This window comes from Grus americana, chromosome 3 (assembly GCF_028858705.1).
Source record: "Grus americana isolate bGruAme1 chromosome 3, bGruAme1.mat, whole genome shotgun sequence".
Lineage (NCBI taxonomy): Eukaryota > Metazoa > Chordata > Aves > Gruiformes > Gruidae > Grus > Grus americana.
Genome location: NC_072854.1, coordinates 99,000,269 through 99,024,292, shown reverse-complemented (window position 1 = coordinate 99,024,292; position 24,024 = coordinate 99,000,269). Strand labels below are relative to the sequence as shown.

The 24,024-nt window shown below is 40.3% G+C and overlaps 1 protein-coding gene and 1 long non-coding RNA gene across 5 annotated transcripts in view; one reads left to right on the top strand and one right to left on the bottom strand.

Annotated features, from left to right (window-relative positions):
- Positions 1 to 9,571: 9,571 nt before the first annotated feature.
- Positions 9,572 to 19,426, bottom strand: LOC129204621 (cytochrome c oxidase subunit 7A-related protein, mitochondrial). 2 transcript variants are annotated; one of them, XM_054820860.1, is made up of 3 exons: positions 19,048 to 19,426; positions 11,331 to 11,465; positions 9,572 to 10,434 (listed from the first exon to the last, which is right to left on the bottom strand). In XM_054820860.1, exons 1-3 carry the CDS (start codon positions 19,117 to 19,119, stop codon positions 10,291 to 10,293), a joined length of 351 nt encoding a protein of 116 aa, XP_054676835.1. In that variant the 5' UTR covers positions 19,120 to 19,426; the 3' UTR covers positions 9,572 to 10,290. The 2 variants fall into 2 exon arrangements, with proteins under 2 accessions (XP_054676835.1, XP_054676836.1); XM_054820861.1 differs by lacking the exon at positions 11,331 to 11,465 and having other exon boundaries at positions 19,048 to 19,280.
- A 211-nt stretch (positions 19,427 to 19,637) lies between these two features.
- The window catches only part of LOC129204622 (uncharacterized), a 29,951-nt gene continuing 25,564 nt past the window's right edge, over positions 19,638 to 24,024 (top strand). For 2 of the 3 annotated variants that reach the window (XR_008576444.1, XR_008576442.1), the window contains exon 1: positions 19,638 to 20,141. This is a non-coding gene — a long non-coding RNA (uncharacterized LOC129204622). The remainder of the gene's footprint in view (positions 20,142 to 24,024) is intronic. The other variant, XR_008576443.1, reaches the window with a different exon arrangement.

Sequence of the window (24,024 nt, the reverse complement as noted above, 5' to 3'; positions counted from 1 at the left end):
CATCATCAAGCCATTTACACTAGAGCCAGATGAGTTTTAATCTGTTTTCTTAAAAACCTTTTGTTAAGGGAGTCAGTTTCTGTGCAAGCTAAGTGATACTCAAGCTTGGGTTAAATTCAGTGAGTAGTTTCATCTGCACACGGAGGAAAAAACAGTAAGAAATAGTGAATGTGTTTCTGTGTGATGGTTTTATTCCAGAAGTTCTAGCATTTGGGGGGGGGGGGGGAGGGGCTGGTCATTTAAAGCTTCAGAAATAGTATGTACTTTCGTTTTAAAGTTAACAATTTCTGAAGGTTAGATTACCTGAGATCAGAACATTTTGTTTCAAACTGAATTCACTGCTTTAAGATCAACTTGAAATAGAAATGTCCCAGAATTTTTCTTACCCCTAGCTGGCCACTGAATTAAAATGTCATTATCCTGAGTTTATTCTGAATGGGTATAACAATTGCAGCAGATAAAAATAAGTGAGAACCAGGCCTCTCTTCCCCCCTCCCAATTCCTCTTGTGCATGCCATGAAATGCATGTCAAGCCTTTTATTACTGTATTGAAATGAATATCCATATATCCTGTGTAGTTCATTCCTAACAAAATGCTATTAATGAAGGATTAATAGGGTAACTCACATCTGATTCGTAACCAAAATGATACAAATAGCTAGAAATAGAGGACTGTTTTGCATTTGTCTATTGTAAAAATGGAGCTACTGCAATTAATACTTGAGTTTGTCCTAAATTCTACAAAAATTAAATTTATGGTGACAAGAAGATGCTCCATGGCCATTCAGTCTGCCAGATTTGATGGTCTCTTCTGGCTCACAGAACCCAGCTGCTCACCGCAAACACAACTTAATTGTTAGTGCCATCACTACTTAAAAATGCCGCGGTATCTTAGAACAGATAACTGACTTTGAGACCAAGGTGGTTTCAGAGTAACCCTAAGACAGTTAATACACTTCAGATTTATTCCAGCGTGTCTGATCATAAATAGTTCTTTGCTGCAAAAATTATAGCAAATATGCAGTTACTTCTATATTGGGTTCTACAACCCTCCTTCATATATCACTCAGATGAAACTCCAGCCAGAATTTGCATGGGCTGTAATATTTGGTTTCAGTGACGCAGCTGGGTGTGTTGTAATGAGTGCTGTCAGTAAATCAAAAGGACTTTGATCAAAATCAAGAATTGTAAATGGTAATATATACAAAATACAACGCAGTGCTTCAAGGAGCTCTGTATCTATAGAAATACATTACAAAATAACTCTGAGGAACTTTCAGTCTTAATTGTACAAGGCTTGTTCTTGCTCCTCCTGCACGCTTAAGCTATGATAGATTTTTCATGTCACTCTTGCACTCTTTATTTTTACTCCAACAGGGAAAATCAAGTGTGAAAAATAAAACAAATTAGAACAAGGCGGTAGCACCAGGATCAGCCAAAGCAACTTGTCCTTGTGAATGGAGTCAAATCATCATCCTGGGTTTATAAATTACTTGGTACTCCGTGAAAAAGCCTGTAACTTTATATTATTTTTAAAAAGATACTTTTGGTGATTGCTGTAACAGAGTGCTTGGTAAACGCAAACAGTGCTTTTATTAAATGCTATGGTCCCATCACAGAAACCAAGGGGGAGATATAAAACCCAGCAATGTCACCCATTTTCCAGCCTCCAGGTTATGTTGTCTCTGCAGGCTGGACAATCAGAACTGTATTTGTTTCAGTAGGTAGGTATGACAACACAGATTTATGGGGGATACCTTGGATGGCAAAAGGACAATTTTAGTAAACTGCTCTATAGTTTGATCTATACTTTGTGTCCCATTAACTTTTCAGTCCCAAAAGAGTATCAAATTGGGTCACACATACTGTCACAAAGTCACAGTTAGCGCTCCCATTGATGTCAGCGTGAGTCCTGTGTCGGGAGCTGCAGAGATGTGGGCTTTTTACAAACTGCTTCGTAAAAACAAGACTGTTCTCTGATACTTGGTCTTTCTGATCAGGAGAAATGAAATGTGAAAGGAGTCTTGAGAAGGGAAAAAATCTGTAGGGATTTCCTGTCATAATCTGTAAAAATGGACAGAAACTCTGCCAGGCCTTTTGTTTTGTGTGGTTTTGGGTTGTTTTTCTTTGTTTGTTTTTTTTCTAATGCCCTTCACCTTAACCTTGAATGTTTGTGTAATACACCGTTGTAACAGAAACATAAAGGACTTTCTTCTTTCACGGGTACTGCACCCATTTTGGCCCAGATTTTGGCAGTAGGAATTAAACTTGGGGAGGCTGCTATGCAAACCTGAACCAACATAAGAGAATTTCTGCTGATAATATGGTGAAGAGTACGGAAAGAAAACCTAAAAATGAGTTTATACCTTGCCAGAAACAAGACTTGTTCTGATTCAGCCCAGGAGATAGAATCCATCTGACACATGGCAACCAGGCAGGGCTCTTTTGTGTACTAGCAAAGCTGACTCTAAAAATGATAGCATATAGGATCTTGCAAATTTTCACACAAAAATGTGTGACTAGAAAGCCACTCATTTGAAACTTTTCACAAGCCGTGGATGGTCTATAGGCAGGATTCCAGTGGGGGCTGGCTTGGAGTTGGAGACCGTCGTGTCTCCAGCGTTCGCAGCTCTAGAGCAGTCGAGCACCTCTTCACAGCGTAAAACTGAAACAGCTATTTAATGAGAAAAAGGCGTAGCAGTATGTTTTTGCCTAATGTATGTTAACATTCAAAGGTAGACAGTACAGTAATAGTTAAACTCTAAGTTGTGTAGAGTGGATTTCAATAGGTTAGATAAAAATACACTCTTTTTTTTAAACTTCTCCTTTGCCTTGTGAAGACAAGTTTTGCTGGAGTCTTGCATAGTTTAATTTCCTCAAGCCAGTGGTGCAAACCAGGCAAAATACATTTGTTACAGGTACTAGATTCTGTTTGCTTATTTATTGCTGCTCCTGAAAATATTTTTTTTTTTTTCTGAAGTGCAACTGAAATACAGAATTAAACCTGCAAGCCTCATGTATGCCTATCTGTATGTTAGTCCCAAGATATAAGGCACATAATCGCTCATACATGCACTGAGTTCAGCAACTTTCAGGCTCAGTTATTAGGAGCAGAAGCGTTCATACGAGGTCAGATACTATATAGCTCTGTCCAGCAAACACTTAGTAGAAATACTTCATAAAAAATAATGGAAGTTAAAAGAGCAGTCTGGGCTTGATCTAGCATTTGAAGACTCTTAAGCAGCCACTTAAAATTTACGGAGATAAAAAGATAAACACAGATCAGTGATCTTGATGAAATGTATGAGGTGGTCATTTGAGTTTACAGTATGTAAAATTAAAGGGCATATACAAGTGTTTACAAAACAGATTGTCATCTAGCTGGTGAAAGTTCCTGAATTTTGAAAATATGGAACCCAAAACTTACAGTTGAAATAGTGTATGTGCATATATATATATGTCTATATGGAATAACCATCTGACACGATCACAAGTGGTGTTCCTAGTAGACCTGCTGGCGTTAGATGGTGCTCTTTAGAGGTACCTCTTCACATAGTCCTGATGGCTCTGGCTCCAGAGACCCCAAGTATCACTTCCCCATTACTCTCACCACTTGCACCTAAGTGCCAGCCATGGCAGCTGGGCCGCCCTGTAGACCAGTCAGAGTATTCATGAAGATCTTGCCACCTCAGGCCATGTGAGGGGCTACAATTTCAGAGAAAACCGCAGTGTCTCGCTGTTTTGTCGCATCCACAAAGAAAAGAATCAATGTCATGGAAACAAGTTGGTTACTCTACGGCCACCCAATCTCCCTTGTTCTAGAAGCAAGAAAAAATACTACTGTGAATAGGTGTGTGACTGCTTGCTGCTCCCAGAAACAGTGGCAGGAAAAGGACAGGCACTGACATCCGTTCCTGGAAAAGAGGGGCTGCAAACCAGGGAGAAGGGATGGCTGTGGTTAATATTGCTAGTGACAGATTTTTCTATTTTAACTCAGTTCAGTTTATCCCATAGCATATTTAAATAAAGAACATGGGATTTGAGTCTGTAATCCAGGAAATCTGTATTACGTAGGTTTTCTCGCAACCCGTTGGTCAGTGAAAGTAAAAATATGCCACGCACAGATGAGAAATTTCTTGAAGGGCATGTGCCTCTGAATTATTCAAACATTTTAATATTGTCACACTTGGGTATTGTGTTATGATTACACTTTCTACGTGTTGTAGTAGAGAGGGATCAGATACACAGCTTCTCTGCAGGCAGACCCGACAGGCATTATCTATCAGGCTCTGCATAGCTGGGAACACGACTAAACAAAAGTTCAGACCTTTGTCTAGCAAGCTGCTCATCCATGGCCATGGAAAGCTGTTGCGGAGCTTTAGAAAGACCCCCAGGTGAACTTCTGGGAAACCAGCAAGTCCCTGAGATTGCCAGAAATCATCCTTTCAGTCTGGTTTTTAAAGTACGCTTTTCTGCAAAGAGAGTGTAAGAAGGGCACAGTGCTACAAGCTGGCCCATTGGTTTCTCCACATCTCGGTGAACCTGTGTGGACTCTGGCCTGCTTTATCACAACGTAGGGGTTTGCTCCAGCTGTTGGTTTATGAAAGCCTGAAGTCTTGACTCCTTTTAATTCTGCAGGGTCATGCTGCTATTAATAAGTATGCTGAAGCGTGTTGTTATGCATATGAGCAGGCTTGCTTAATCAGTTCCAATTAGAAGACTAATACATTTCCCTTAGGCTTATGCAAGAATAAGCTTTAACAAGCAGCACTTGCTCTTTATGCCACAAAACCTGAATTTCATTAGTTTTGCTCTCTTGGCTACAACTCAGGATCAAGTTGATGGACTTGACACTTACGACGTCTCCGCTCCTGCAAACGTGCTCTCCTTGCCTTTTTCCAAAGATGTGCTGTTATGGTTTTAGTCTAAGGGAAGACACAATTTACACTTGTGCAGTATCGTGGATTAGACAATGCTTAATCTTCTCTTGCAAGCAGGTAAGCTACTAATGATTATGTGTAACAAGAGGAACTATGCAAAATGCTAAGGATGGCTTTGTGTGGTTGGAAGAACGTCTGGCTTACGGTAGCAGGTTGCACTGAACTCTGCTATGGGTGCCGTTAGCTGTCTCTGCCCTAATGCCTCAAGTGAAAGTTTTGTAATGGACACACATTATAATTGATGCTTAAACTTCTAATTTTGGGTGCTCAAAATTAGAGCTTAGCGATGAAATCAGAAAGGGAATCTAAGATGTCTGAAGTAGCAGCACATCATAAGCAATTAATCGCAGGGCTGATGCACATGACTGAATTGCAATGAAGATATAAAAATGGGTACCATATAAATTCGAGGTAACAGGGCTCAAACTGTAAGAATGATGCAGGGAAGAAGTATTTCCTGTATTTCTTTGAAATACAGTTGGGTGCCTGGAAGCAGCAAGTCATTTGATGCCCCTACATTTGCACACCAGTAGAACAGCTTCTTCTAAGACTTGCCGCTGTAGTAAGGGGTTCACCTGTGTACCTGGAGCCGATGCGAGTTGCTGGATTGACAGGATCGCGTACTTCACAAAGGAGACTTCCAGAGCTTGTTCCAACTTGCAGAGAAAAAATACACGTGACAAACATACACCTTCTAAGTGCTTCAAGAGAACTTCTGAAATACTCAGAAAGAATTTAATTCCTTTTGTGGCACCGAATATTTAAAAAATGCTGTGGAAAAAAGAAGAAAGTAAACTGGAAAACTTTTCATAGTCTTTAAGAATAAAAATGTGGGATTGAGGAAGGGAGAAAAGCGATGGTGGTATGCAGCTGACGTAAAGTGAGGCAAAGTATTTCTCCCTCCCTCCCACCTCCTTAGTTTTGCAGCAGTGGATCCACTGGGAAAAGTCATTTAGAAAAATGTTTTAGCATGGAGCCAGAGCATGGTAAATGCCTTCTTGTAGGCCAGATACAGGCTGCCCGCAACAGACTGCGGAGGGGGGAGAAACCGACCCTTGAATTTAACTTTCTTGTATTTTGAGATAATTAATGTACAAATAAAATGGTTCCTTCTGTCTAGTGCCATACCCAAAAGCAGTCTGGGATCATGTAAGAAGCAGCAGGAGATAAGATCTGGTACTAGTGAGATGCCATATTGGTATGTAACAGAGTATACCCTATTTCTCGATCCACAGGCGTGCTTGCACTCCCTTTCACAGCAAATATGCTTCTACTTCTTAGCAATCTATGCATCGCTTGCACTGCAGCTAACTGGAACTGATTCAAATTAATAATCTTTAATAAACTAAGATGCAATTAGTACTGAATATGCAAAATATTTAAAAGGTTGTTTTTCATGCCTATTGCTAAAATTAATGTTTAGATTACAGGAAAGTTCTTCCCACTTTCTATTTGAAACAGTGATCAAACTTTGGCTTCCTGTGAAACTTTTGACTGAGGTTAAGGGCTGGAGAGGGAAAAAAGTTAGTATACTATGTCATAATATGCAGGTAGCCTGTAATTTTTTTAGAATACTCTAGCATGATTTTACATGCAACATACCCAATGCACTTTTTTCTTTTTATGTAAAAGCATTTAGATTTTTTAAATTTTGAGATCTGTGGGGGTAATGAGTTGTGAGAGGCGTGGAAAAAACCTGATCTGTGGCTCTTCTGAAGCCTCTTGGAAGGCTTGAATTTAGAGAAAAGAGGGTAAAGAGGGAGTAAGTACTATGTACATATGTGTGAGGAAACAGCTCTTAAACACTCCCTTCAGCTTTTTGATGTCTTTAAGATTAGATTCCATTTTCCTAGTTTCTCTTACTTTTATTCGTTACAGTGCCTTTTAATTTGCCAAGATTTACTTTAAGGCAGGATCAATCAATTAATGTCTTAGTCTTGAAATAATCAGTCTACTGACAATGTGAAATGTTAAAGCAAAAGCCTGTTGAGATGATATGGTCATACTGAAATACTGTGGTGGAATCCTCTCCTTAACATACTTTCATTTTTAAAGCAGCTGAAAGACATACATACATACTATGAACATCTTCTCAAGTGCATTTGTTCTACTACTCCCACATATAAAGTAGGGAAGGAGATCGTATTTTAAAACCATTACAAAGATATAACTATTGAATTTAGGTTGCCAGAGAGACCATTTAAGAAGGAAAACCACTGTGTCCCAACAATAAGACAATGGGGGATAGATAATTATCCAGGAGATAATTTTGTTCCCAAGAATTGTAAATCTCAGCTGCTTTTCCTTCCAAACCCAGCACCTTGGGGTATGAGAGCTTATTACAATATATTCTCTACTGTGCATTCAAGCCAAAACACTAAAGTATAAGCTATCGCTTAAAAATGCATCTTGTTTTCTCAGTTCTTGGTGCTGGTAGGTTGCATAATTTCTAAGACAAAACTGAGAGGCTCTTTAAAAAAAACCCAGAACATAACACACACACAATGAAGTTGTAGTACCCAAGTCAGATTCTTACTTCCAGTGATGACAAGTCAAAATATTGAAGTAGCTTTCATGATGCTGCAGTTCATTCCTGGTTCTCCTTACTTAAGACTTTATTTAACATCAGGCGAGGGACAGTGTGTTCCTTTTAAAGGTAAGGGTGTTCTTGAGGACTTAAGAATAAGATTAGGGGGTCTCTATCACAAACAGTAATTCAAAACACTTAAACCCTCTTGAATCCTCATAGAAGTCCAGCATCAGAAATATTTTTAAATCTATATTAACAGAGCTCTTTTTCTAGGCAGAAAAATGATTTACCATGTTGTAATTTCTTTAGGATTATCTGAAAACTAATTGAGAAAAGGGGCAAGATTTTCCTGCCGCAGCCTACCCTTCTGGTTACAGCTTGCAAGCTATCCTGTTCTTCAGAGCACTTTGCTATGGGAATGATAGAAAAGCAATCTCCTTTTTTCTCTCTTGACTGGAGCCCTGCCGAAAGGCTGCAGACAAGCAATGCCTCTTCCTCCTTTAACCTCCAGTTGAACCAGGGATGTGAATCTGACAAACTGAAGCAGCGTTCTTATCCTGCTTCAACTGGGTCAGCTTTTTTGAGAAGGGCAAAGTGAAAATAGTTTTTCAAAACCCAAACACTGCAAAAACAAAGAAAAGAATTGATTATATAGTATCTGGTTATCTGCAAAATGTGATGGTGTTTTCTTTTCCCTTTAGCACGCATGTTTTTAGCTGCTGACAGCTGGAAAAAGCTAGAACCAAGGCAATAGGAAGACAATTCTGATATCCATAGCTCCAACCATGGCCTCTATAGCAATACATAAACCCAATCTCCCAGTTGAGTCCCCGTTAAGAAAGCTGGACCTGAGTGATAAGTCTCTGTTACTGTTCCTTCTGCAAGTACTTGGAAGAGGATTTCCATTGGTTAACGAGCTACGGAATAGCAGTTTAGTTACTTTATCCACATCTGCCTTGCCAACAAACAGAGTTATCCTCTATGTGACCTCTAAAAATAGTTGTTTTTCTTAAAAAAACAAAAACAACCCACAACAAAACAAAAAAACAAAACCACCCCAAAAATCCCAAACCTAAAAACACTAGAAATTCTCTGAGCAAAACTCATCCTCATGAAAATCTGCCTGTCAAGTTTGTGTGCAAAGTATCCTCTATTAGAAGATTCTTGTAGGCAGTGCTTAATATATGATATGCAGGGCAGATAGCCATTAACCTACCATGCTGCTTTCTCTTTCTCTTTTTTTTTTAAATGTAGGATTTAACAGCCTACAGCACAAGATTCTTAGTTACGTGGAAGCATGGGCTACTGAGGATAAAATATTTTATCAGTAGAGGCAACACAGCTGTCAATTCCTGGAGAACTTAATTATTGTCTGCTATTCTTTGAGTCTTGCTGTCCTTACAAATTTCTTTTTCAGTGACTTAATCTCTCCCATCCTGAAATACCAACATGTACTATGATCTCAGGTTTCAGTCAAAGCAGCTATTTTCTTTCCTATGGCACAGTAATAAGGCTTTGATATAGCTTCACTGGAAAAAAACAGAATGTTTCTAGTAAAAGATTGAAGAAATGGGAATTTTAGGTTCCTTATTTCCTTATTTACATGGAAGATGGTTTCTATGTAGTTCTGGGAGAGATGGGTCCTTACAGAAGCCAGTGAATCCATGCTTATCCAGAGCCTGGGTAACCAGTGTTCACAGACAGAGGAGGATCTATCAAATTAGAGGATGCTTTTTGGGAAGACTTGTGTGAAACTTGCAGTTCAAGACTATGATATTACAAGGGAAAGAAAATGAATAAAGGGTTTTATTGGCTTCTCTCTCTTCTACTCACATAGCAAAGGAAATTAAATGTGTGTGTATGTGGGTACATAGATATGTGTGTGCACTGAAAATAATACACAGCTGAGCTGTGACAGTGACTTGTTTCCCCAAAAATTACAGTTAAACACCCAATGAGTTTTGAGAGAGGGTTTTAAGAGGATTACCATCTCAGAAAGATTACAGTAAGGTAGCTGAATTAATTGTCTGGTTTGAGATCTACAAGTTAAACAAAAGTGTACCAATATGTTTATTTCATTACGAGGCCAGCTGAAGCAATCTGAAACTTTCAAGACTTGCCTGTTTTATTATTCATGTAGTTATCTTTATTACACAATAAGATAGCTTGACAAATGAAAGTCCAAAACCTGGTATAATTGATGCTACAATACTGGTGCACTCTGCTGCATGCAATGATGCTAACATTATGGAATAAATCCACTTTAAGTGCTCCAAGGATATAAGCCCTTTGTCCTACCACCAGAGGTACAAATATTTAATAATATACCAGCATTTGGAAAAGTTCCACTGCCACCTGCTTATGTAAAATGAGCTGTGTATGACAGAAACAGGTTCCCAGTATGTTATAATTATTAAATGATTTGCTTTTACTGTTTTGGAAACCAGCAGCATCCTCCCACTAAGGAATGTGGAGCATAGCCCACAAAGTATTTGTCCTGTCCTACCTCTAACATTGCTTAAGTTGGGGGGGGGGAGGGAGGGAGGGAGGAAGGAAGGAAAAGCTTAACTTTCTCCAACTGTTCATACACTCCTGCAAGACAACAAATGCAAAGCTACAACCATATGTTAAGATGATGTCTTTAAGTCTGTTTATATTGATTTCTAGAACACATAAGGCAACCAAATTAAAAACCTTTTCTCCAAGAAATTTTATCTGAGTAATGAACCCTATACGATCACAGAATTAAAGCAAGTGCAAAGAGATACATGCAGGAGGTCCTTCAGAGAAGTGTCACGAGTCCCATGAGTTGTGGTTCATTTACTTTTGGTTTCTTGGTTGTGACGCCATGTACAGTGCTACTAGACAGTAGATAGTCCCGCCTATTGTTAGAGCCATAGTGGTCCGATAAAGCAGCTTATCTGGAACTCCTCGTTTCAGGTGTACTGGCAGTCCATCTGCTTTCTGTGGGAAGAGGTTAAAAAGAAAACGAAACAAGAAATGAACACCCATACCGAGGCCACAAGGAACAATCTACCTCAGGTAAATCAAGAGACTTCCATGAGGGAAGCCTCCTGACAAATAGGCTATCTACAATCAAGTGTATTATGTGTTTTTCATTTAGCAAGAGAAATGCAAAGGCAAGTTAATTTTATTAGCCAAAGCTGTTAAGTGCAGGCAGAAAGAATATATCTTGAAATGTTTCTAAAGAGGACCTGGATGGGAGAAGTGTCACTAACGGAAAAATGTGAAAAGATATGTATAAAAGGTTATTCACCAAGTCAGACTGACACATTCCAAATGCAAGTGGCATGTAAGAGAGAAAAAGGTACATTATATAAAGCATATTCTTGACACTTTAAAAAAAATGCTTAATTGATTTGTTTTATGAGAAGTCCTAGTACACTTAGAAATTGCATAGCTAACAAACTGGCTTTGAAAACTTTACTGTGCTCTTCTTACCCTGCATTATAAACAGCTTCAGTAATATTCAAATTATTATACACAAAACAGTAATGATCTGCTTTACTCCTCCAGATCAGCTTTAAGGCATACACTTGGATTCCCAGACAGAAAGTGCTTCCAATAGTCAAATAATACAATAAGCATCTTCTGAAGCCAGTGAAAAGACAGACAATGTTACTACACCTTCCCCTTTCTGCGTTTATCTCCTATACAAGGCATATATACCTTCTAATACAGTAAAAGTATACAGGTTATACTGTACTTGATACTTTCTTAACTAGACTTTACAAAATTTTGGTATTGTAGAATGACAAAAGTAGTCAGCCACATTAAAATAAGGAAAGATATGTCCCACTCTCCAGTTTTCTTTAAGTTACTCTCAAAGTTGTCGTTACCTGAAAAAGTTTCTGTAGGTCTGGCACCTTGTTTTTACCCAAGAAAGAATCAGTTGCTGGTATATCTGAAGCAAGTTTAGTTGTTGTCCCAAAAATCAGAGCTGGGGATTCAGTGGAAACTATTGGTTTGAGTCCCTGCATAAATAAAGATTAAAATATCAAGGTACATAACACTCGCAAATGTACCAATTGTCACATTAGGCAGGCACGCTGCCAGTCGTTACGAGGATATATTACAAAGAATATTTATCTGGTATGAAGACCTGTGACAATGAGCTAAAGACATATTGTTCGCCCACTCACTTCTCAGCTACAACTTTCGGTCAGGGCTTAGCAAGGAGAACAGAAGCCTCCTTTCGGCTTTCTTCATGACATAAATTGATAGCTATATCATAAGTTTTTCTGTGCTGGTACTTGTTTGAAATTGCTGCTTGTTTTTCACACATAGTCAGACTATCTCGGGCTCTATCTCAGTAATAGGATTAGAAGCAGGGAATCCCTGATGCTTGGGTCAAAGAGAGTGAGGAGACTTCAATGAGCTCTTCCTCCTGAATGCTGCAAGCAGTGGCCATGAATAACTGGGCCTTAAATAATTTGGATGTGTAGTTTGAAGGTGGGGGGGTGGGGGGGGTGGATGGGGAAGAGTTAGGGCCACTTGTTTCATAGAAAAGTAGTAAGTGGTGCTCAAGGACACTGCAGAAGCCCTGACACAGTGGATATTTTATGCAGGGGTAACTACACCCTACAATTCACATGCTGCTGCAACTTTCTACCCCTCATTGTACTCCCCATGAGCATCATAACTTAATTTCCTTTCAGTTCAGACAGTTGTACTCTACATTTGCCATAATTAAAAACTACACAATCCAATTCTATGAATAAAATTAAGTGCACAAAATCACAGCCATCATGAGGTGGCCTCCTTGCCTTTATTATTAGGAGTTAGATTTAACAGTTATGCCTGGACACATAGCAGTGATGTTTTGCATGCTGGCTCCTGAAACAGCCGTAATTTTTTTTTCCTAACTTGTCACAAAAATTAAAAGAATTGTACAAGTAGGTTAATGCAACAGGTTTTCATTACAAACAGAAGCAGCAATTGCTCTCCATGGGTCAAGTTAAGGCTGCATTTAAATTCTAGTTTCTGTTCAAAGGTATAGTTGATGCATTTTGTATTTAAGAAAACTGCCTGAACAGTATTTGGAGCTGGAAGCAGATTGGCACTCTCTTTCTCTTATACTTGCCATAGACCAGACATGTTTTTTCCATACATAAATTCTCTGCTACAACAGGCATCTTCAACAGAAAGACCAGATTTCTCAACATCCCAAAATAGCTTATGGAATGGTCATCTGGGCTCCATCCTGAAGACATGGGTCCAGCTTCTCACTTTTCTAGTTCCTGAATAAATATTAGAATCCCTTGTGACCTTCTTGGTTAAGTTTTGAAAGACAGCAGCCAAAACTGGATTCCCTGACACGTTCAGTAACTAGTGCCTTCCTACCGAACAGGCTTGTGCAGGAAGTTAAGTACGGAATTATTTAAGACTAAGCTGTTCTGGTCACACCGGTAAGAAGAAAGCAACTAAGAAACTATTGTTAGCCAGGGGAAGTTACTGGCTATATATTCAAAGGTAAGTACCAGCTATGTCAAAATACTTGAAGAAAGCAATTTTGGACCAGTATTTTTGTCCATAAGAACTTTAAGTACTTTATTAGATTTGTCTTTAAAAGCTGGGTGATTTGATAGAGAGAACTATAGAACAGATGTTTATACCACATGTGCAGCTGACTTTTTCTCCAAAACTTTTCTTGCCTACTTGATTGTTAGTACCGCAGCAATGTGCATCTTTCATCTTGAATTCTGCCCATGAATTGTGAATCTTATGGTCTGCTCCAGCCAAGCTCAGCTAAATTAGTGTAACCACGTGGCTGTTCCAACTGGGTTCTTGTCTGTCTTTATTGAGAGAAAGTGGCAAGTGGTTTGTCTCACACCCAGCTGCTCGCTAAGCTTAGCGTGGCTGAAGAGAAATCGTCAGTATTATGCATAAGAATTTCAATACAGATCATTTTTAAAGCAAGTCATTAGGACACCCTAAATGACCCTTAATTGTCAACTTATATTTAACATGACTAAAACTGCAGGTTTAAGAACATCAGTGTCTCACTACACTCAAGATACTACTGGGGAATGAATGCCTCTAAACATTTCACCTATGCTTCACACTGATAATTCCTCTTCTGATATTAAGGTGTTAATCTTTTATTCCTAATCACATTGTCTAAGAATTGGAACAAATTCCTGTTAAAGTGCAGCATATCTACTTGTGCAGAAGAGTCAACATCTGCTGATTTCATCAGCATGCTACAGCAATTACTTTGTCAAAGTCCTCAATGAAAGGTCAGGACATGTAGCTAATCCAAAACAACAAACAAAATTCTCTGCCTACCCCTCTGTAAAGTCTGTTTGTTTTCCTGTCAGAGGTCTGAAGGTCTTAGGACCCAATCAATCTGTTGGTTGGCCAACATGCTCAAAGTTAAAACAAACTTATGCCTTGCTATAGCATGAATTCCCAAGCTAGAGTTACATTTTCCTGACGGCACAAAACAGTTAAGGATTTGGAGTACAATTTAATGGAGATAGCACCACACTTAAGTTCTTAAGTGTTAGGGGAATTGCTCAAACAGATAGAGAATGAGAAAGTAGAGAAAGCCGAGGTAAGGATCAAAATGAAAAGGGGAAACGGGAAAGTTAAGCTGCGAATTATTATTTCAGAACATGCACTGAAGTAACTTTTATGAGCTTGCTGAACCTAGACACTTCTAACCTAAAGAGCAGGTCCTTCATAGCAGAACATATCTCATTGTATGAGTTTAAATATATTTGCTACCACTAACACAAGGATGCTTTTAGGTAGGATCACTTGAGGCTTTGTTTGTATTGGGATGACATGCATAAGTAAAAGTGATTTTGTGTACATTTTAAGTATCATCTACAGCATAAAAGGTTAACCATTGTAGTTTCTCAACAAACTTCAAGCAATTTATAACAGCTAAAATAAAAGATCTGTGGTTTGTGGAGCTTCTAAATAGCTACAAGCAAAATAAGCTGTATCAAGTAAAGATAATGGCAGTACAACTAAATTTCTACTAGGCTCGTGGTCAGCCTTGAAGAACTAGGGAAAAGTTCATATAGTCGTCTGATGGAATTTGCAACTGGTCCCACTATTTGTACTTTAAACATAAGCCAACTCTTTGAATTAATAGTTTTTATTGTATCTGTAATGGTTATGGCAGTCATTATCCTCTTAAATATGAGTAGTAGTTTTTAAGCCATTTGACTCTTCACCTGCACTAGCTGAGAAAGTTACTGTTTATTCAAACAGGTTAAATTGTTCATACTACTTTAAGTAACTTTGTTAAATGCCAAATTAAGTCTTCTAAGAATGCTAAGACTGAGGTGGAAAGAACAACATAGGTTTCAAACTAAGAGATATTTTTGTTAGTATAAGCTGTTAGTTATGTCACTGTCAGCAAACAAATTTCTGAAATACATTTTGACTGGTATTTTGTAAGCCCACAATAAGCTTAAACTTGCATCAGAACAAAACTCCATTGGGAAACACCAGAATGTAACACTACAGAATAGAGTGAAGTATTATACTGCATATTTGACCAAGCACAATTTGAATCGCAGGATGTCTTCATTTTTCCAGAAACATCACGGCAAATAGAAACATAAAAAGCAAATCATTTCACATGCTCAGCAATGAAATCAATAGGAAAAAATTTACTTCATTTTGGATTTAACATCTACGTACTCATGTGATTCCTTTCATATTTTAATCTCTAATTATTGCAAACAATCCTATCAGTCTTATGTGTCTGAATGTGTTGCCTGGGAGTAGAGCCAAACTGAAATAAAAAAAATTCTACCAAAAAGCTGGCCCAAGAATATTGTAAAAAGAGACTGAAGATAACGTTTTAAAATGTAGCTATTCTATTGTATAGCATGTTTGCATGCCACAGTTGAGGACTAAGTTGTGTGAATGGTGAGCCAAACACAAAAGATAGTGTTTCTCTCATCAATATGAAAAAACCCACATTTATAAAGCGAGACAGTATTCATAAGACTTATGTGAAATCTCCTGCTTGGATACAATCTCATCTTCTCAACTATGTTCTCTCAAAAATTAGGTTTTAAACATTTCAGTGATGGCACCAAAATGAAATACAATGACCTATGATGACCAGAAAAGAAATCACTACAAAGTTCTAGAAGAAAAGTATTTCTGTTCCTTGGACATTCTCTTTCCTGCTTTGCAGAACAGAGATATCTAGACTTTTTTTTCCTATCTGCAATGATACCTATACATGAAGCTAGTTTTGCACAGGCCCTTTACGAACCAATTTTGATATGATACTAAGCATTTTAATCTAGATGATGTCAAGAATTCAGAATTTATCGTGTCTTTCTGTATCTAGTGCAATGATATTCATACCTACCTAATATTCATTAACAGAATATGGGATGACAGAGAATTCCGTATTCCCCTCTTATTTTGCTTCTGCCTTTTTAATCCCTAACAAATAAAGATGTACTTAAAATGGGATGATCGTTATAATGTGATGGGGGGAGCCCGCTGAACAGAAAGGTAACCAATACTCCACAACCTGGGCTCCAGAAGCCAAGAGTGTTGTCTTTAGGACAACTTTACTCCAGGTGGTTATCAGAGCTTTCTGTACTTCTGTGTTGGGGCTTTTCTCTTAGGATTCTAAAGGATGCATTATTTGCAGAAAAATAGTCACAATGACCTAGAGACTAATACATAGCGTTCTAAGCTATACTCTTCCAGGAAGGAGGTACTTTCCTGCCTGGGCTTGAAGTCCTTCCCCCCCTTCCATGGTAACCCTAGCCTTTGCGTTTCTCTACATAAATGAAGAGCCAATTAATATTTATTCTTTGAATATAACTTTGTGTAGAAGAGGTAAGAAGTCCCTGAAACACTGCAGTAGTGGTGTTTTCTAGCATTGGTGCCTGTTGGACATACTCTTAATGAACAGACATACTTTTAGACTAAAACATATTATTTAATCTCCTGTCTTCCCTGTGCCCTGCACCCCTGTCTCTCAGCAGTTACCCAGGAAGCCTTCCAAAGACAGATGGGAAAAGAGGAGGACACAAGTCTTCTTGGGACAGAAACTGCCCCATCAGAAGGTCACTGGTACCTCAATATTTACAAAGATCAATTAAGATCATTGGGTAATTCAGGATGGAATGGCTCTCTAGTGCTCTTTGGTCCAAACTGCTCTTTCAAACAGGTTGTCCTGAGGTGAGACCAGGTTGCTGTGGGTTTTGTCTGGTCTGGCCTTGAAAGCCTCCAAGGATGGAGGCCACACAACCTCCCTGGGCACCTGTTCCGCTGCCTGACTCTTCTCAGTGTGAGAATGTCTTTCCTTATACCCAGTTTGAATCTCTCTCATTGCAGCTTATGCCTATTGTCTTTTGCCCTCCCACTATGCATCATTGTGCAGAGCCTGGCTCCATCGTCTTGATAACCTCCCTGTATGTGCTGACTGACAGGGCTTAGGTCTGCACCTGCCCCCCTCCCCCCCACACCTTCTCTTCTCCAGGTGGAATAAACCCCATTTCCTCATTCTCTCCTAAACAGGGGAGTACTACAGCCCCCCTGACCATCTTGGTGACCTCTGCTGAACTTGCTCCAGCTGATCAAGAACATTCCCATACTGGGGAGCAGTACCTAGTAAGTGCTGAGTAGATGGAGATCATCACTGTCCTTTATCTACTGGCTATGCCCATGGTGATAGTGCCCAGGATGCCTCCTTTACAGACAGGACACACTGCTGGCTTCCACCAAGCTTGCTGTCTGCCAGTACCTCTGGGGTCTCCACCACAGAGCTGCTCCCACCAGCCTGTCAGTCCCCAGCTTGTATCCCTGCCAGAGGCTCTTCCTTCCCACATGCACAACTTTTGCCTTTTTTCCTCATGGAAATTCATAGCATTCCTGTCAGCTCATTCCTCCACTTTAGATAGGTCCCTCTGAATGGCAGCCCTACTTCAAACAGTTTGGAGCCACTGCTTTGATGTCTTCTGTAGACTTTGCAAGAGTGCACTCTATTGTCTGGTCCAGGTAACTGATAATGTCCTGCAGTAACTGTGGTATTCCACTTGTTATAATCATCCCAGCAGAGTATGACCCATTAACCACTATGCTAAGTATGATCATCCAGTTCTCTTAACCTTTCTAAGTGTCTATCCATCTAAACTATGACATCTTAATTTAAAAAAAAAAAAACAACTCAAAATGAAAAGCTTTGTAATTGGTCTGGGCCCCTTGAAACAACTTGAGATTTTAAAGAAGTTTAATACAATATTCTTGCTTGCAGAAGATGACTGGATTTTCCAATAAAACTTGCATAGTCAAGGATATCCAGGAAAGCCGAACTGTAAAGAAGGTTGCTAACAGAATTAGGCAAGAAAGAATGAAATAGAATTATTTGTCTATCACAACTATACATATTAGTCTACAAAAATGTAGTGTCTTTTAGTTATCTTTTATTAACAAGTTTATCAGGAAAAAGATAAACCATAACTTTGATTTCACTTCTGTGTGTACACATGTATCTACTTTTGTTTTCTTAAAAATCTCAAGTCGATCAGCATGTTTGCTCTCTGGAGGCAGTTCTTTGGAAGAACTTTTTAAAAAAATCATTCTTCCAACCCTTAACCTCCAGTTTTTGGGTTTTTTTTTTTTATTACTAAACTGTAAGATCTTAAGTTTTTCAAAGTTTACTCAGAAACTTGAACGTGGTATAGCAACCACGCTGTATCTGCCCCATGACGGAATCGCATTACAAACCTTCCTAGTATTACTTAAGAATGTGCATTGATGTACATAAAAGCAAACAAATTCTGTGGTATTTTTGATGTATGATTTTGATAGGAAACTCTTCAATGTCTCGAAATGGTTGATGCAATCAGGATTTGTTCTCCCCTCCCTCAGCTCCCCTCTACACCTGCAGAATTAACCACACGCTTTAGCTATAAAATATGGAAAGTTTAAGCCTATTTAATGCAACCTTTAACCTGTATCTGCTTTGTCAGCATCACACAAAGGAAAGGATGTTTTTCATTTTTGCTTTAAACAAACTTCTATAGATGCGTGTGCTCTCTAACACGGGTTTTAATGCTTTCAGTAATTAGTTCTTCTGCATGCACAGACAAGGCGGGGGGGGCAAACCTGCAGTGCTGTTCAGAGGTGCCAGCTGCAATTTTAAAACACCGCCAGCCACCGTTCTAGCTCAGGGGCAGCCCTACATCATCAAAGCGTGTTAGTTACTTGCTAGAACAGCCAAGGCTTCCCAAAACTGCGGAACGAAGCGTCCCGCCTCGCCCAAGGTCACACGACAGGCCAGGTTCGCCAGGCGCAGGGCAAGGGGGCGGAAAATCCCTCCCCAGCGAAATAAGCGCCGCCAGGTCCCGAAGCCCCCGCCGGGGAGGCGATCACCGGAGCAGCAGCCAAGCGCCCTCCTCCGCCCGGGAGCGTGCGCTCGCCCGGCACCTCCAGCTCCCCGCGACCCCCTTCCGCCCGCGGGCCGGGCTCTTCCAGCGGCTCCGGGGAGCCAGCGGCGCCGCACAAGGAAGAGGACGGCGAAGGTCACCGCCGCGAAGGCGCCCAGGGCGGCGGCCCCGTTACCTGGGGGTTGTAGGCGGCGGACGCGGCTGCCCCGACCAGCCTCTGCGTGAAGCCGTTGAACTTGTAATACATGGTGGGGGGGCACCGGCACGCGCGCTCCCAACGGCCCACCGGCAGCGACGCCTCGAGTGGAAGGACCCCAGCCGGCTTTTTTGCGACGCATTAACGTGCAAGGTCCCGTCAGCTCGTAGACCCCCGCCACGAAGGCCTGAAAGCGGTGGGGAGAGGAAGCCGCCAAAGGAGCGGGGTAAAAAAAAAAAAAAATCCGGCGAAATACGGGATTCGCTACTAAAGCGGTGGGAGAGCCTCTCTCTCGAATGCCTGCCGCGCTCAAAGTTGAGGCCGCCGGCAATTTTTAGTCAGGCAAGAGGCTGGGCCCCTAACAGGCCGAGCTATAGTGCGCGTGCGCACCACTGCCCGCCGAAGGGCAAGGGTAGCGGGACGCGGGCTAGCGGCAGGTGGTGCGGAGAGGCGGGGTTGCCGTCGGCCAATCAGCGCAAGCGGGAGGTGAGGCCCCGCCCCCCAGCGAGAGGGCGGGCCGTGAGGGGAGGCGCAGGGGCTGCGGGCGGGGCAAGCGCCCGTCCCGCCGCGGGGGGAAGCCGGTGTGCGGGCCCCGCGGTGCTGTAGGAGCTGCGGGGGTGGCTTGTGAGGAAGGGCGAGTACGGGTAAAACAGGGCTTGTGTGCCTGGTGGTCTCCTCACGGTGGTTCAGCCCACCGTTCCGTTCCAGAGGGCTGGCGGCTCCGGCCCTCCTTCGGGCCGCCGCTTTGCCGCCGCTGAGGTAGTCACGGGCATCTGGCGAGTATTTAATTGTGGTGGTGGTGGCGGCTTTTGAAGTGCTTCTTCTCCGATAGAAATTAAGGAGGAACAGCAGCGGGTTTGTTTCCTGGAACTTAATCTCTGTGTCTCCAGTCTACGAAGTAATTCCCTTCTCTGCCCACCATCTTTTGAAAACATCTGAAATCTGTAATTTGTTTCATAAAATAAGGCTTTCATTAAACGATGTCAGAATGATGAGCTAGGAGAACGTGATATGATGCTGCTTCTGTTGTGGCTTTAATGTTCCTGAGAAGTCCAGCAGCCCGAAGGCTGAAGGTATGATGTGGTAGGGTTTGGCCACGCTTACAGGGTGAGGGGCTGCGGGCACTGACTGGGCACGTGGCTTCTGGGACGCCTTGGGTCATGGGCGGTTGCTAACTGACATCGTCTTCGTAATCCAGAGCGTCCTGCTATTACCAGAGTCTGACACTGCAAATTCATAATTTGAGTTCACCCTGTGAATTTCCTTCTGTTACGATTAAACATACTGAGGCCTTATTAAAAAAGGATCATTTCTTGGTAATGTTTAAACATTAGTGACCTGCACCAGATAGAGCATTGCCTGTTAGGAGTCCCATGTACAGTTTTGCAGATACGCTTGCTATAAAAATATCTGTGGTCATGCACTGAGTTAAAACTATTAAAACATATTTTCCTTATAAACTGGGGGAAGATCTATTTGTAGGAGATGTTTTTGAAAGTAAGATACCCATATAAAAATATATATCATATGATTTCTTTACCCACTCGTGTAACGCCTTCTACTTAGACTTTGAGTTTGGTGGCAGCAAAACAGAGCCTTGAGTCTTCTTGGATTTATCCCCTTCGCAACAGATACGTCCTATACAGGATAACTGCTGCTCAGAAATGAGGAGGCCGCCATGAGCCCTGTGTGTCCGTTTACTTGTGAAAGCAGGGCTATGAACCAGAAGCGTAGGTCCTCGCTGCGTTAGTTCTTATCCGTGCCTGTTGCCCTGGAGGCAGGTTTTCCTCTTGGTGAGACTGCAGTTCCACAAACTCTGTCCCTGCTGTCCTCTCATTGATAGACCCAGCTGGATGCTCCATACGTGATACCCTGAGTTGATGTTCTGACTCTGTGTTAGGAACATTAACTGGAGAGGATATGTTATTTGCTCAGTAAGTAGGAAATTTATGGAAATATTTTGTAAATGTTACAGGAAGAATTGTGAAATCCCTGTCGCTTTCAAGACTAGGCAGTATTAATGAACTGGAACATGTGCTGCATAATTTATGGTAAAAGAATTTGCTGATCAGGATTCTACTTATTTCTGAGAAAACTAAACTAGAAGTTATGTTTGATTACAAATCCACTTGTAAGGGAGCAGAAGACCTTGAAGATGGGGTATACATATTCTTTTAGAGTGGAATGCTGTGAATCACGGCTAGGTTTGTGTGGTAACAGTCCTGACTACTGAAATCTCTGGCATCTGCCTTGTATTATAACTACTCTCGAACCTTCCCTGGGCATATCTGTCTGCAGGTGCAGACAGATATAGAATAAATAGGTGTGCCTGGCAAGCTCGCTTACTAAGGTTGTTTTAGATCTTGCTCTTCTACATTTTTTTTTCCAGTATTAATACATGCTATAATCCCAGAGGAGCACAGGTTTTGTGGCAGGTCATGCATGGAGATAATGCCATTGTATAACTAGGTCTTGCTCGGTTGATGCTTTTGAATCAAGTTCTTGAGAAGTCATTCAATATTGACTGAAGGCTGCAGAAAGTAAAGGTTTGGGCCCTGGAGCTCTGAGGAGGCTGTGAAAAGTGTACAAATTTGTCCCCTTTTTCAGTTAATCAACTTGAAAGTTCTGATGCTTAAAAGAAAGATGTGAAACTTTGCTGCTGTGAGCTGTTGGAACAAAACCTAGGTGCGCTCTCTCTCTTGTTTTAGCTCGCAAAATTGAAGATGGGGAATTGTTCACTTTGCAAGAGAGATGCATGGGAGGATGACATGAATAAAATTACAGTTACAAATGAAGCTTGTGGTGGTGTTCTTGTAACACAGGAGCATGGAGATGTTCCATGAAAAGGAAAGTAAAATCAGAATAGCATAAAGTCTTTCCTTTACAGGAAGAAACTTGTTTTTGCCTTAGGCTTTTGGTCCATCTTTTGCTTTAGTCTCTAGACTTTTGCCAAGACTGCTTTGCTTATCAGACTTTCTGACATAAAGGGTAATTAGACTGTAAAATTTACTGCCATAGGAAGTAATTGGGGCAAAAATGAGGCCATTCACCCTAGCAGGGTTCAAAGAAGGACTAGGCATCTTTGTGGACCATAAAACTATGTAGAGTTAATGTAAACAAAGTCTTCCGGAAGGAAAAGACTTCCTGTGTTGGACTTTAAGCTGAGCTCTGACTTTTAGACATTGAGACATGGGGACTGGCTGCTCTACATCTGGTGTTAGGGATTTTATATCTTCATCTGCAGTGTGGTATTGGCAGCAGCTAAAGACAATACTATGCCACAGGCTAAACTGTAGTTTAATCTATTCAATATTTTCAAGTTTTTTTAAGGTAACTGATTTCATACATGAAAGTTTGTTTATCATGGCTTGTTCCTGAAATAGCACTAAGATTCTGCTTCAAGATGTGTAGATTTCTGTGAGTGAATGAAAGAAGCAGAGTACCTTGAGCTTATTCTGCTTTTTTGTTGCTGTTGTGATTTTTGTGTATTTATTTTCTTTTTGAGGATAAAATAAATAAAAAAACAAGACCTTATTCTGTTGCTTAATGAACAAAACCTTCATATGCTGATCATTATTTCAGCACAGATGTCTGTAACTCAAATTCTGTGAATCTGCCCATGCAGCTCTGTTCCTGAATTGCTGAGAACAACTGTGTGGGTGGATTTAGAACATGAAATTGCCATGTGCGCTTATGTTTTGTTTATGCAGTACTCACTTTTAAGAGTACTAGATTGCATTTGCTTAGTATTTGCTTTGTGTGTGTCTCTGTGTATGTATGTATACATAATATATACAAACCCCCAAACTAGATGATCACCAAGCGTAAGCTCTATTAATGCAAGAGACTCTGACATGGTAAACATGTTCCATTTAGATCACGTTATCAACTGAAAGAAAGAAATAAATTTAAGTCTATGCATAGAATAAAGCAGTAGTTACTTCTAAAACCTGTATCTGAATGTGTTGGTGCTTTATTGCCCATATGTATTTGCCCATATGTACAGCGCAGATGACTCTTGGAAACAGACTACTATTGTCAACTAAGAGGTTTCTCTTTGATTGACTTAGTACTGAAAATCAGTTATGAATAGTTTTTAATTTTAAAACTATAGAGTTACAATATTAATATAAATTTAACCAAAATTTTTACTATGTATCTTTCTCATAACAAAATTTTTGCTTATTTTTGAGGGAGATGGGATTAAAGAGGCTGCCATTTATATCTTCTCTATGAATTTAGAAATAATTCCATATTTCACTTCTGTTTCATGGGTGCTTTGTCTTGACGTAAGGCTTCTACATGTGAAATACTTGATAACAATAGGTACTTAATAGCAATTTTGACAATAAGGGCATTGTGTTGACTGTGGTATGATGGGGATCAGGAATCTTTTTAAAGATGTTGAATTTTATTTGGGAGTATCTACTCCTTGTTACACATGGGTAGTATTCTTTCCAGGTTCTCAGGCAGAACTTGTCTGCAAAAGCAAATTAAGGAATTGAAAACTTAATATAATTATTGTAAAGCCTAATGATGGAATAATGCTTCTGGGGCAATAAGTTATGCTTTTTATAGACTTTTCTCTGCAGTTACATGTTACCAGTTTAACAGCAGAATGGAAATTGTGAAAGCAATGGTCTATTTCAGGTTAGCAATGAAGTATTCTTTTATCCTTCAGTCTCCAGATGTGAGAAGCATTATAGGAACCTACAGTAAATATTGCTTTCACTGCTTTTCAGCTTTGTTGTCTTTGCTTCCCCTCCACTTTATTTTCAGAATTGCAGAAGCGAAGGTGAATTTTTTGTCTGATTGAGATTGAGACATCAATGTTGGCTGTCAGTAAAATAATAATAACAACCTAAAAGCCCTATTTATTCTACTTTTGAGAAAGTAATCTTGAAATCCCCAGGTCCTATCTTTATGGCTTATAACACCACTTCTGAAATGCTGAAG

Bases quoted from the DNA above. Each gene is read 5' to 3' on its own strand.
- LOC129204621 (XM_054820860.1), bottom strand. From the start codon at position 19,119: ATGTATTACAAGTTCAACGGCTTCACGCAGAGGCTGGTCGGGGCAGCC. The intron at 11,466-19,047 runs GTAACGGGGCCG...TTATTTATGCAG, and splicing joins CCGCCGCCTACAACCCCCAG to GGACTCAAACCAATAGTTTC. The intron at 10,435-11,330 runs GTAACGACAACT...CTCTTCCCACAG, and splicing joins ACCTACAGAAACTTTTTCAG to AAAGCAGATGGACTGCCAGT.